The sequence below is a fragment of the Lepidothrix coronata genome, unplaced genomic scaffold (assembly GCF_001604755.1).
Source record: "Lepidothrix coronata isolate B3197 unplaced genomic scaffold, Lepidothrix_coronata-1.0 Scaffold0, whole genome shotgun sequence".
Classification (NCBI taxonomy): Eukaryota; Metazoa; Chordata; class Aves; order Passeriformes; family Pipridae; genus Lepidothrix; species Lepidothrix coronata.
The window spans coordinates 8021545-8036132 of record NW_016690180.1 but is presented as its reverse complement, the minus strand read 5'-3'; the positions used below and the strand labels follow the sequence as shown (position 1 = coordinate 8036132).

At 39.4% G+C, this 14588-nt stretch overlaps 1 protein-coding gene across 3 annotated transcripts in view; it reads left to right on the top strand.

Annotated features, from left to right (window-relative positions):
• ATP10D (ATPase phospholipid transporting 10D (putative)) overlaps positions 1-14588 on the top strand; it is a 44621-nt gene that overhangs the window by 23343 nt on the left and 6690 nt on the right. For all 3 annotated transcript variants that reach the window (XM_017804647.1, XM_017804628.1, XM_017804636.1), the window contains 12 exons: positions 506-694; positions 2717-3329; positions 4743-4849; positions 5737-5863; positions 7048-7232; positions 9117-9426; positions 10014-10090; positions 10630-10755; positions 11236-11436; positions 12439-12519; positions 12758-12862; positions 14190-14377. In XM_017804647.1, coding sequence (XP_017660136.1) covers positions 506-694; positions 2717-3329; positions 4743-4849; positions 5737-5863; positions 7048-7232; positions 9117-9426; positions 10014-10090; positions 10630-10755; positions 11236-11436; positions 12439-12519; positions 12758-12862; positions 14190-14377 — 2309 coding nt within the window. The remainder of the gene's footprint in view (positions 1-505; positions 695-2716; positions 3330-4742; positions 4850-5736; positions 5864-7047; positions 7233-9116; positions 9427-10013; positions 10091-10629; positions 10756-11235; positions 11437-12438; positions 12520-12757; positions 12863-14189; positions 14378-14588) is intronic.

Genomic DNA, 14588 nt, shown 5'->3' with positions numbered 1-14588 from the left:
GCAGCATCCTATTTGCACCTGAATTGCAGATACTCATTGAATCATGAAGGTGTATGCTTTGGTTCTTGCTGCTGTGAGCCCATGACCACTCCAGATGAAATTGCCAGCTTCATCTTAATAACAGTTTGTTCTTTTATTTTAAGAAGTTTCTAGGATTTTCTTTTGTTTTTAATAGGAAATATCTAGATGATCAATATTTATTTGAGGTTATGAGAGGCAAAAACTCTGCTTCTGTACCTGAAGGTGTCTAAATAGCATTCATCATACTTAATCTCTGTAGAAGTGTCTGTGAACTAAGACCTTACTGTTTACCTCTTTGGGCATGAAGTTTTCCATTTTCAATAGACTAGCATAAGGCAGTGAAAGCACCGAAGTGTTTCTCTGTTTCCTAGTATATAACTTAGCACAGGAGGGAAGTTGTTCATTCATTCTTCTGTAACTGATTTAACCTTCAGAGACTGAGATTAATCTTATAACCTAATGGACATTGTTCATTTCGTAATAGGAAACGGATGTTATACCAGACACACAGCTGCTGGAGAAGTTCAGTCAAATTTCTTTTCATTCCTATCAACAATCAGAAGAAGCTAGCAGCAAGTTAACTTTGGAGACAATGTACATCACTGACTTCTTTCTTGCTCTGGCAATCTGTAATACTGTTGTGGTTTCAGTCCCCCATCAGCCTCGTCAGAAGGTAAGAAGGCTTCACTTTTGGCTATTTGACCATATTTACAAATAACCAAGCTCCATTTTGGTTTGATTACAAAAGGAAGAAAACAATTAACTGACAAAAAAATTATCCTTTTATCCTCTTAGTTTGTCCTGTTAGAAAAAGAAGGGAATTACTCTAAAGCTACAGAGTGCAATGAGTTAATGTATAAAACAATGTTGGTAACTTGGCTTCCATCTTTTTGTTTCTGTGTATAGACTGTTCATAACTTTTACAAGACAAATTTTGAGATTGAATTGCCATTGTAACTTTTTTCTATAATCTGGGGTTTTTTCCTAGATATGGGCATAGCTTCCTTTAAGAATACACCAACACTTAGGCTACCTTTACAAATAGGTTACTCTTGGCTGAAAGATAAGAATAATCTCAGGAGATTCCAAGAATACTGGAACTAAGAACACTCTTCCCTGTTCCCTGACTATTCAAATAGAGCTTCAACAAAAATATGGAAGATCAATTTTTTATGTGTATTAATCTGAAGAAAAAATGCTTTACAGTGTGACAGAAACTGGTCTCACCTTGAATTGACGGTGCATTTGCTAGACTGTCCTGCTTCAGTAACCTGGAGTGACTACTTGTTGTTTTCAGAGCACACAATCTAACTTTATATTTAAAGATACTACTATTTTTTTCAAATCTTTGGGTTTTTTTCAGGGTGGGATTTTCATAACCCCATTTTTTACCAGTTTTGACTGTGTTGCAGGATAATTCTCAAGTACAGCTTTTCTTCCCCCATTCTTTGGTGATTTCCATTTGTTGACTTTGTCTTTTGAAAAAAATATTAATGGCACGTGAAGGACTAGATTTTTGCGTCCATCTAGGCAGTGAACCTACAATGATGGCTGGAGACATTCCCAAAACATATCCTGTAGGGTATGAAGTACCTCCTGTGTATAAATAAGTCTGGTATTTTACTGTGCTTCCAAGCATTCCCAGAAAGCGTCATAGGAAGCCTAGAGGTCCATGTGTGGATGAGGCACCTGAGTTCATAGTTTATAGTTAGCTATTCCTTAAATGCGATGAAGAAAAATATACAGGTGAGAGTGTACAGGTGAATATTCAGAAATATTCGGAGATATTTCTGAATAACTTGCTAGCACAGTAGAAGATCTCCAAGCACTGGTAGGAAGGTTGAGAAGAGCAATGTGGCACGAGGTTTCTGAGGTCACAATTAGAGCATGAATGAAAGAGCTCAAGGCAACAGCAAATTTCAGTGTCGCGTTAGGGAGGGGCGATGTTCCTAGTCTCTATTTCCATGATGTTGAACGGAGACACATTACAACTTGCTGGAATGATGGTAGAACTGAAGCCAGAGTCTGTCCTTAATTTATGCTTTTCAGTGGCAAAAGAACATGTTTTCTGGTAACTCATTCTTAGCTTTTCAACAGCAGTGACAAAGGAGTCAGCCTTGCATGCCTTGTTCCTTTGTTGTAAGCTGTCAGCTTCCTAACTGTTCTAAGTAACAGAAAGCCAATTATTTTGTAACATTGAGGAAAGAGGAACTGACCTTTAATTTAAAACATTGAAAAAGTATTGATAAGGTACTGTGTTTCTAGCGATTCTTGCAGCTAGTTACTGTGAGGGGTATGGAGTTGGTTTATTCTTCACAAATATCTTCTAATTCAGAACAAGGATTAAAGTGTTCAGTTCAGTTTGCCACAACTTTTAAAAGTTACAATGTCATACTAACTCTTTTCGTTACTGAAAGTTTTAAAAAGAAGTATTGTGTAGAGTCATGAATCAAACTTGAAACACATCCAATTTTCAGACCTGAAGTGTTTTTACAGCCTACAGGAGCTGTTTAGTATACTCGTGTGTTTATGTTTAGTTGAACTGCCCATCTTTAATACAGGCAGTCAAATTTGTGGTAAATTTCAAAATACTGCATTCATTAAGAAACATACATAGTTTGGAAGCTGTCCTTCTTTAATATAATAAAATACGAAGAATTTAACATAAATGCTTTCTCTAACTATTCTTTTCCAGATGAGACTCTCTTCACTGGGTAGGATGCCTATTAAATCACTTGAGGATATCAGGCAAATGTTCCAGAGGCTGTCAGTCCGGAGACTGAGTTCCTCCCCACTTCCAAGTGTGAAGGAGTCATCATCTGAAAGCCCCAATAGTTTTGTGAGAAAACTGTCTATTTTCAGAATGAAACTGGCCTCACCTGCTTTGGATGGAGCTGCTCAAAGGGCTGGTGAACCTCACAATACTGACAGCCCAGAAAATTCCCAAGTGCCTCAGGAACTAGATATGGTGAATGGAGCTGGCTGTGAACCCAACAGTGCTGTGTCATCTATTGAGTTATCTCCCTTACCTAAACTATGTTATGAAGCTGAGAGTCCAGATGAAGCTGCTTTGGTTCATGCTGCCAGGGCTTATAAATGCGTTTTACAGTCTAGGACTCCAGATCAAGTAACTGTGGACTTTGCAGGTCTGGGATCTTTAACGTTTCAGCTTCTGCATATCCTGCCTTTTGATTCACTGCGGAAAAGGATGTCAGTGGTGGTTCGGCATCCAATCTCCAACAAAGTGGTGGTGTACACAAAAGGCGCAGACTCAGTCATGATGGATTTGTTGAGAACTGCATCTGAAGGTATCTATAGAACTCCTAATTCTTTGCTCACCTTGTACATTCTTCAGTACAGGTGAAAGATGGCATGATTCATGAGAGGAGACAAGTGAGCAAGCAGAAGTATTATCTGTGAACAGTTCTTGTGGGGAGCCCGGAAAGGTAGCATTGCATGTCACCTAGATATATCTGTGCTGTGTGCTGGTGTGGGAACTGCAAAGAGAGAAGCAGCTGTTAATCAAAGGGTTTAGTGGTGTCTTAAGCAGACCCTTTGGAGCCAACTGAAGTATTTCCAGTTGCAAAGTAAGGTCATCTGCATGAGAGTTGGCTTCTGCTACACAGTGAGTGATGCTTTTTAGAACGAGATACTCTCTAGCCTTTACCTATGTTAGCGTTTCTCAACTTTTGGAGAGAGGTGTCAGGAGCAGATGTCAGCTCTCAGTGCGTTTTGATTTTTTTTTCCTCAGCCACTCATTATTTCTGTGTTTCTAGATGTAATAATAATATCTGCTGGGCCCTGTTGTGTGGAGGTAAATGTTTCTGAATGGGCCACAGGAGGGATGCACCATGCACGTTGTTTAAGCTCTGACTTATTCATACACCGTAGCAAACGGTCACTGATTTTTAACTGAAGGGAGTAAAGAGAAAATATTACCTGTGTATATTAGAAATAAATACCTAAGTATATTTAAGTTCAGAAGATGTTCCAAGGTGGTGGTGGGGTTTGTTTGTTTTTATGGTTTGAAAAGTAATATAAAGGAATTATATTTAAAGGCTTGCTTTCTGCAAAAGGAAGTTTGGTTTGTATGATGCATAAGGAAGAAGAATGTTTCCAGTTTCAGGAGTGGATTTTAACTTGCCCAACATAAGCCATCTAAAGTTTAGACAAAAAGCCTCCATAGGCCATGGGACAGATACAATACCTCCAAAATCTTTCATCTTACTAGGGGAGTAATTTCATTCTTGAGATGCCTCTCCTTACTTTGTTTCTCAAGGTAAACTTGGAACCTAACTTTTGCATCTCCGAAGTTAGGTGAATTGAATGCCTGTCTGAATAGCCCACCCCTTAACAGTTATTTTTATCAAAGCTTTTCAGTAACTCCCCTTTTGGGTCCCTCCCACTAGACCAGTGACAGTAAAGCTTCTTGACTATTTGTGGCCCAGTTCATTTTAGAAAATAATTTTTTTTAGAAAAAGATTTTGATACAAAGCAAAGACATATCAGTACCAGATGGGTTCATCTGCACTGCCTGTGCAGACTGGTGCACTGCATGCTCACTATAGAGACAGCACATGGTGCAAACATGAAGATACATTCATAGTTAAAAGTTTAAACATTTTAGTGTTTTAAGAATGTATTTAGACCTTCAAAATTTTCCACAAAATTTAGCCTAAACAAACATGTTTAATTTGCTTTCTCTTCTTTTTGTGTGATAGCATGTACTAATAATTCAGAAATTGAAGAGAAGATTAAAGAGAGAACTCAGCAGCATTTGGATGACTATGCCAGAAGAGGACTGCGCACTCTGTGTATTGCTAAGAAGGTATTCCTTTTAATACATACTTTGAAGAATGTTTGCAGTCTGTGACCAGCCTGAGAGGTATCACCAGTGGAGCAAACATCACAGCTTCTAAACAGATTCTTCCATTGCCCCACTTTGTTTATCCTTATGTTCTTTCAGAAGGAATCTGTAAGATAACCCAGATCAATTCCTGACTTCTGTTGGATTGCCATAGTTGTTGTCAATTTAGGATCAAGCAGCTTAACAGCCCAATTATGAAACAGGGGTTGTTAAATACTCTGATTTTTCTTTAAGAGTCCTAAGCAGACCTCCTTGTGCAAATCTTACCCTGGTTGGAATTTCAGGCACAGAAAACAAATTAAGTCACACCTGTTTTATTGGATATCACAAACAGTTTGCAATGTTACAAACTCTAGATGCACAACTTAAGTGATGTTTTGAGATTCCACTTTAAATTCAAAGCTGATCAGAAGTAAATTTCCTTAGGGATTGAAACAGGCAAGAAGCCTCTTTACAAAGCCTTATGTAAAGTGAAAGAACAGGCTGTGTAGTTGCGCAGTCATCGAGCTGTACTCAGCTGTGCAGTGGTTCTATGGCTGTCTCAGTGCTGCAGTTAAAGAGCAGTAGGGAGAGAATACTGTGTCCATGGACTGCTACCTTCTGTCCAAGTGGAAATCTGGCAGGCAGCTCCAGGAACCCCCAGGGTCCCAGTGAGTAGGCTGGGTAAGTAATCTAACTCTCTGAACACCGTACTAAATCCAGGGACATGTTGGAGCACATGTCAGAGCAATGCTCTGCCAGGGGCTGCACTTCTAGGCTCAGGATGTGGGCAGCAGAAGTAACCACATCCGAGGCACTATTGAAAACACAGTATAGATACATGCTGGATGTTTTCTCTCCCTTTGTAGGTGATGAGTGATGCAGAATATGCAGAGTGGTTAAATCATCATTTTTTAGCAGAAACCAGTATTGACAACAGGGAGAAGCTGCTGCTTGAATCTGCCACGAGGCTTGAGACAGAACTAACTTTGCTCGGTATGTAGAAAATGCTGTAGCCCCCAGGAAACAGCTTATGTTCATAATTGGAATTTGCTTGTAGAGAGCTGTGCTACTCTCAATTTGTGTAACACATAGCTTTCTACAGACCTAGAATTTATTGTCACTCCTGAATTTTCATAGATCTCACTAGTAAATTTGTACTAGTAAAACACTCTGAAGACAGCTGGTACTCTCCTGTTGTTTGTAAAGGGGAAACATTTTTTTTACTGATTTTTTTTTTTTAATCATTACTATTGTATTTTTCTGTGTTCACTAGAGTTTTTAAATATCATTTTAATAAGCATATGAAATGATAATAACAAATCACAGGCCTGCCTATGCAAACATTCAGAGATATCCCACTTCTGGATGTGTTTTCCATCAGTGTTGCATTTGTGGCACAGCAGGTATACTTGTGCTGTGTCCTCCTGTAATAATATGGAGCTGGGAAGTCAGGCATGCTTCTGCAGGAACCATTCTTCTGAAGGTCATTCAGCTGTGCAGAAATGAAATAAAAAATGTTTCAAAAGGTGTGTAAAAGGGCAACTGCAGACTGGCAGTAAAGGCAGCTCATGCTAGAAGCTAAAAGCTGAAGAGAGACGGGTCCTATTGTGTAAAAAGGTGTTACTTCCCTCATTTTGTGCCATATCTGCTTAGTGCAAATGTCATAAACCTTGATACTAAAAAGAGTTCTGGAATTACTGGCTTCATTTTCTGGAGGGAAGCCAGAGGAGTGCTGCAAACTGATGTCATTTTAAGGATATACAGGTACCCTTTGGCACTAAAGCCAGCAGAGAGAAGTCTAGCTGCTGTGGGGTCCTGCTGTCCTGCAGGCCAAAGCATTTTTATTTGCTTGTGTCTCTGGTGTGACAGTAACCAGTATGGGTTGGCCCTAACGTTAAATGGAAGTGAGAACACGGATGTTAAATGGCTTCATACAGCCAAGGTGCTTGCTTAATCTCACTCTCCCTCCCTCCCTCCCTTAATCCCCTAATCCCACTCTCCCTCCTGCCTTCACTCCTCCCCCCCCTTCCTCTCTCCCCATCTCGCTCCCATTTTCAAGCATTTCACAGTAGGGTGTTAGTTTTGGATATGGGTATGCAGAGAACCATCTTGTCCTGTCACTCTTGCAGCATTTTGGAAATACAGCAGCACTAATCCTTCTGCTTCTCTAAATTGAGGTGCCACTGGCATTGAAGATCGCCTGCAGGAGGGTGTTCCGGACACGATACAGGCATTACGGAAAGCGGGAATAAAAATATGGATGCTGACAGGTGACAAGAGAGAGACAGCTGTCAACATTGCCTATGCTTGTAAGCTGCTGGAACCAGATGACAGAATCTTCAGTCTTAAATCACAAAGTAGGGTGAGTGGAAAATTAGATTTTCTTCTCTGCTGAAAAATTCTGTTAGGCTGTACCACAGGACAATATAGAGAAACAAAATGTTCTCTGCTTTCTCAACCAAACAAAGACAGCATGATTTCTTGGAACATGAAAATACTGGAAAACTAATGGTTTCCTTCCATGTGGGTAACATGTGAAATCTTTTCTATGTATGTAACATTTGTTTCTTTATATACAGTCCCTAAATTATGATTAATTATTTCAATTAAGACTGCTTAATTTCCCATTGTGATAAGTTAGGGTGTTAACAAGGCCCCAGGTTGTGCCAGGGGAAGTTTAGGTTGGATATTAGGAGAAGTGTCTTCACCGTAAGGATTGTCAAGCATTGGAACAGGCTGTCCAGGGAAGTGGTTGAGGCACCGTCCCTGGAGGTGTTTAAAAGGTGTGTAGGTGTGGTGTTGAGGAACTTGTTTTAGTGGTGGACGTGGCAGTGTTAGGTTTATGGTTGGACTGGATAATCTTAAAGCTCATTTTCAACCCAAATGATTGTATGATTCTATGTTATTAGACATTTCAAATGGCTGTGAGTTATAGCATATTAGCAGTATGAGAATTAGTGTTAGGCAAATTCTATTGAATTAAGATTTATGTTGCTTTTTGTAATGCTTGCCTTCAGCCCTGATTGTCTCGCAAAGATATAGAAGGAATAATCTCATTAAAGTACATTGCACACAATTCAAACTAATCTGTCAACACTTTTATCAGAGAAAAAACCACCTTCTCCCTCACAACCCAGTAATTGAATTGTGTGATAAAGAGTGGTTAAAAATGCTGGTTTGGATAGCAAGTTTAATCCTGCTTCATCGTTTCGTCCTCTTGTGGTTGCTTATAAGAAGCTGGTTTTCAATTGATTTTTATCAATTTTGGATTGCTTACGAAAGAGATTGCTGGTAAAGCCAATGTATGAAATGTCCCTCCTCAGAGCAACCTGAGGCTTCTCCAAAATGTGGAGGACTTTTCTAAGATCTTTCATTTTTCTTTGTTTCTCTTAAGAGAAACACGTTACTTAAGAAATATAGTTTGTATTTCTTAAGATGCCATAAAAGATAGTGTGGCAAGTAGTAACTGGGGGGAAAATAAAGTGGAAAATAAAGGATGTTAATGCAGTTGTGTTTGAGGAAAGCTTGGAATTTGATTTCTGCTAACCCTTCTCTCTGTTTTTTTTTCCCGACTGGGGAATGAGTATCTTACTTGACAGTGGGAACTGAGCCACTCTTGGAGTAGTGCTCTTCCTCCCTCTAACTGGGTTTTGAAACAAAATAAAGGATTTGATACTGTTACATTTCAAAGTAAAATAATGAGAACATTTGTTCTTCTATATGGCATGGACTTACATATATCGATATCAATAAACTTTTGGGCATCTTATGTTGATTCTGACAAGCTAAAAAATTCTACCAGGCCAGTTCTTCAACAATTCACTGCAGCTCACCTGTAATCTGATTTGAAATGCACTTTTGGCTTTGCATGCTAGACAAAAGAAATCTAAGAAGCAAAAGTTTTTTATGAAAGCTGTATTAACATTACAGAATCCTTAACAGTTGCTTTTCCTGATAGTCTGTGAAGGTTTTCTGACTTGCTTCAGTTTTTTCCCTTCTCCTTATGCAATACCCAAGCCAATTTGCTTAAACAAAGTTATATCACAGACCCTTTTATTAACAATGGACTGCATCCTTAGTGATTTTAAAGGGTTATTCAGGCTCATGTCTGAGCCTTTCTGGATTAAAGAGAAATGCTATACAAGGGCTGCATTTGACCTTTTCTCCATAAGTATTTTATTAATTGAAAAGGGAGCCAGAATACAAACAGTATTTAATAAGTTGCCTTTCTTTTGTCTTTAATTAGGATGTCTGTGCCTTGGTAATGAGCAAAATTTTAGAAGACATCCAGAAGAATGCTTCTGCCAAAAAAAAACCCAGTCAGAAGCTTGGAAATGTCTTTACAAGTCCCTCCACCCAAACTCCAGGGTTCAGTGCAGGCCTGGTTATTGATGGAAGGACTTTAGAGCATGTCCTTCATGACAGCCTACAGAGTATTTTCTTGGAACTCACAGAAAAATGTCGGGCTGTAGTCTGCTGCCAAGCCACACCACTACAGAAGAGTGTCCTGGTCAAGCTGGTGCGAAGTAAGCTAAAGGCAGTGACGTTAGCTGTAGGTGAGTCCTGTGGTTATCCTTCTTCCTCTGAAAAGAAGTAGAAGCCAGTTTCTTCTCTCCTGTATTTCGTTAGTGTCTGTAACAAAGTTTGTTTTGCAAGCAAGATAATCTTTGAACCGTAGTTGTCTCTAGCATAAGATGCTGTTAGTCTTCTGAACTAGCAAATTTAGTCCATAAACTTATAGTAATCTAAAGCAATAAGAACAGCATCAGTCATGCAATGTTAGGTAACATGTGCAAAGCAGCAAGTAAGAGGGTTTTCCTTTCCATCACAACCCCCCAAAATAGGAAGGCAGAGGGAATATAACTGGCTCTGATTTAAAACACCCATATTTTTTGTTCTGGCACGCCAACTAGATTCTGGCAAAAAGAACAGCTATTATCCATTTGGAGAATATAGCTCAGTTCAATCAGGCCTTCCACTTACTAATCCTCTTTTCCTTAGCGTTTTCCATAGGCTGCACTGTTGGCCATAAAAATGTTTTTCTCTGAACTCTCTGGTGTTTAGTATTTGTCTTTTCCTGCCACATCCAGAGCGATGTGATAGCCTGCAAAGCTAGTTTTGATTCTCCCTCTTTTCTCTATAGGTGATGGTGCCAATGATGTCAGTATGATCCAGGTGGCTGACACTGGTGTGGGAATATCGGGCCAAGAAGGCATGCAGGTAGTGTATCCAAAGACAGCTGCAAATAACATCAGGTTCCATTTTAAATCACTTTGGAGTGTACACTGGAGACCCAGCAGCTCCACAATCTACACCCTTACACAGGCAAGACTTTGCAGCCTGAGCTCGCAGCCTGAGCTCACGCCCTGGTCTCAGCATTCTGCCAGGAGCAATCAGAAGCTGAATGCTGCAGGTCAAGCTCCAAACAACAGATCTTTTTGCCTATCACTGAGCTCCCAATTACTCATGTCCTGCAGGGAAATGAGCAGCCTAAGTGTCAGTGATTTCTGTGCACCTGTGTGGTAATAATGGCAACAGCTGTGTTCCTGCCTATGCTATGTTGGGCTGAGCTCTGTGTGTTAGTTGTAAAGTTTTGTATGGAAGGGGATATCTGAGTGAGGGTAACCTCGTAAGCGCTATATATAAGAAATCATAAAATAAGTATTTCCAACAGCGGGTAAGTTGCTGACTTGGCAGTATCTGAAGCTTGTCTTTAACGGTTTGGATGTAGCATATCCTTTTCTTCATGTGCATTGCAGGCTGTGATGGCAAGTGACTTTGCAATCTCTCAGTTTAGACACCTCAGGAAGCTGCTGCTTGTCCATGGTCACTGGTGTTATACCAGACTTGCCAACATGGTGCTTTACTACTTCTACAAGAATGTGGTATGTAGCTATCCAATCCCATAGAAAACACAGTTTGCATATTTGGGGGCACTGAGGGGTTTAGTGGGGCTTTATTTTCTTTTTTCTCTTCCTATTGTGAATGAGATCAAAAAGCATATGTCAAACAATTCAGTTTCTCATTTATGTCCACAGAGACCAGAGACTCTTATTTCTTGGACTGAATTTCCCACTCTAAGCCATTGTCTGATTTGATTAAACAGTGGGTAATGGGTATTATTAATGTGGTGGCAGCATGACTATTTAAACAAGTCATGTCTGATTTTGAAGTGTAAAACTGCATGCTGGTCAAATATAATTTTCAAGTGTCAGATGGCATGAACTCTGTAGCATTTATACCTAGTTTTCCACAGATTACTGTAACCAGTAATCTGGCAGACCTAGGATCTGCCTGGTTTTCTCCTGGCTTTTAAAACACTTGTCTGTGAGTAACATTTTATCATGTCATCTTTGACTTTTCAGACCTACGTGAACCTCCTATTTTGGTACCAGTTTTTCTGTGGGTTTTCAGGCACATCAATGACTGACTACTGGATCTTGATTCTTTTCAATCTCCTTTTTACATCGGTGCCACCCATCATTTACGGCGTCTTGGACAAAGATGTATCTGCAGAGATACTCATGCAGCTCCCACAGCTGTACATGATGAGCCAGAAATCTGTGGTAGGTTAAAGAGTGCTTGGCCTGAAGCAAATTGAAATGGTCAGCATTTGAGCCATTTTTATCTTTCTTTCATGATTCACCTCAGACAAACATTGTTTTAAAGCACTTTCTCTATTAGAAAAGGGGCCTCTGGTGGTCTAGTGGTTAGGGTGCAGGACTCTCACCGCTGCGACCCGGGTTCGATTCCCAGCCCCCGGGCAGATGGAGCTCGTCAGCCTTGTAAGGCAATCCATCTAGGAGAAGGTCACTCTAAACAAACCTACGTCCTGGGGACCTCACTGCCACTGTCCAAGCTTGCTCGGCCCCGGCAGATGAACCTCAGGATTAAAGGGTGGGCTCAGTTCAGCGCACGCTGTGTCTCACCTAAAAAATCCACTGCGCAGGCTCGAAGGGTTAATGATCTTTCTCAAATCTTCGCTCGCGAAGACTGGCCATTATTACTATTAGAAAAACATCTAGGCCTGTGCAATATGTGCACAAATAAAATCTGTTTTTCAGAAAATTTTTGTCGGCTCTTTTTAGTCATAGACCCGATCTTATCAGACATTTGGATGATAAGAAAAATTAAAGACTTCAGGTGAAGCAATGTACTACATAAACATTGTTAGAGAAGTCAAGCAGAGCATGTACCAAAAAGAAGGAGATGGACAAAGAAGAAAGTGGGACTTGGCATTCAGTGATGGTAAAGTGCAGGGTACATCACTGTCTGCTAGCCCCCTCCTTTCATAGTACTCAGTTAGCTACAGCTCTAGTAGGTCTGTTCTGACAGAAATGACTGTAAGATCAGAGTTCCCAGAGGTGGCTGCTGATTTAAATACTAACAGTTATGGTTGGAGAGAGATCTTCATTCTAATAACTATAACACAAAAGATGCTTCTTTCATTGGGAAACTAACTGGAATTACTTCTGCATGTAATCTTTCCCCAGATCCAAATTAAAGCTAGTTAAAGCTGCAGCAATTTGTTCAGTTTGTTTCAATGCCATTATGTTTTTTTCTCACAGGCTTACGTGCCTTCAACTCTCTGGATAACGTTGCTGGATGCTTTTTACCAAAGTCTGGTTTGCTTTTTTGTGCCTTACTTTGTAAGTGCTGGATACAGAATACGTTTATACATTTTTTCATGCTTAAAACCTAGGCAAATCAGAGAATAAGTATTTGATTTTTCTTCCTGATATATAAATGTATATTAAGAAGATCGTCATTGGAATGGAAGTGAAATGTGTGCATGCAAATATGTATGGTATTGAAACTATTCATGACGCTTTGTATTGGGACTATATGTAAAGAATATATTACACTGACTGCTGTCTTCCTTTGCAGACTTACTATGACTCAGACATAGATATTCTTTCTTTTGGAAACCCTATAAACACAGCAGCGCTCTTCACAATACTATTTCACCTTCTCATTGAGTGCAAGTCTGTGGTGAGTACTTTGTTTCCAAAACAGTATATTCCTAACAGAATATGTGCATACAGCTTTCAATAAAATGAAATGGAAGAAAGATCTTCATATACAAAACAGAATACATATAAAAGGGCCAAAACCTATATATTATACTTATGTGACCATATGAGCTCTTCTAATGCACCTCTCATTGGAACCAATAGAATTACTCATATGACTAAAATTAATACAATTTGGCCTCAGAATTATTTGTAAACAGTGAAAGGATCCTGCCTTGTTAGGGTATGGTGGATTTTGGGGATGTCAGTTCAGTTTTGCAAATGATAAAATCAACCAGTGATCTACTGAAACTTCCTTAGTTCTCAAAGCTGGCATCTCAAAGACAGCAATGTGAATTGTTGATTTTGAATGCTTGGAGCTGATGATCTGCTCTGTTGCTAGGATGAACAATTCGGAGGGGTATTTTGATGCCAGAATGGGAAAACCAGTATGGTACGGAAACATTATTGCAGTTTTTAATTAAGTCTGTGCAAGCTGAAGCATCTGCGTTACCTTGGATAAAGTTATAGCCCTTACAAGAGTAATATTTGGCTATTTGGCATAATTTTAAAGAAAATACATTAATGTTTACAGTAGAAGGACGCAGGTTAATGGATTTTATTATTTATTTGACTTTTTTTGAAAAATATTTTTAGGATTGTTTTATAATGGATGAAATTTCAAGTTGTGATTTCATTGTTCTCTTGGGAGCGTGGCAGCCATGATAAAAATGTCTTTATTGAGAATATATGGATAGCATGAGTGTATTCACGCTCTGAATAGAGAACTTGACTTAAATGGGTTTTGTTTGGCGGTTTTGAATGTCAGCAAGCTGTCAGACCAGTGACAATGTTGTTTCCTATTATAGTCGTTTAGGTGTAAAATTACAGAAAACCACAGTGTAGAAAGCTAATTAACCTCTCAAGCAAGATACATAAGGGGGGTGTCATGTGAAGATCTGGCCTCCGTTTGCTTGAGAAAGCTTTCTTTGCTGCCGGTAGATGAGGTGGCAAATGGCATAAAAATGTCTTCCACGAAAGAATGAAAAGCTATGAATTTATCAGAATAAAATAAATTAAGTGGTTGGGGTATCTGTGTAGTGTGGAAAGACAGCTCCATTCTTTCTGGACCGTTTTGTATGAAATTGGGAATATTATCTGAACAGATGTATCCTCTGGTACATTCAGCAGCTGCCCTTGGAGGAAGAGTATGCACATTCATGCTTGCCGGTGTACACACATACAGGTGTTACAGGTCTTCCTGTTTTAGAGCTTAAATCTAATTTCTTTCCTTTTCTGCTTTGCAGACTTGGATACATACAGTAGTTATAGTTGGCAGCATCCTGTTTTACTTTATCTTCACTCTGGCTTTTGGAGCAACCTGCAAAACCCACAACCCACGATCAAATTCTTACTGGATCATGGAAAAGCACATAACAGACCCAGTATTTTACTTAGTTTTCCTCCTGACTACTTGTGTTGCTCTGCTACCCAGGTGTGTTTCTGTTTTATAATCACAGATTTCTGCTGTTACCAAAATTAGTTTTCTGTGACTCAGTGATGTTATAAATCTCTGTCTAGAGGTCTTCCCCCCAACCCCCAATTTAAAGAAAATTTCATGACTCTACCAGACCAAGCTATGCAAGGACAACTTCTTAGTGACACTTAGTTCTCAAAGTAAATTTCAGTAATAAAAAAACATTTTG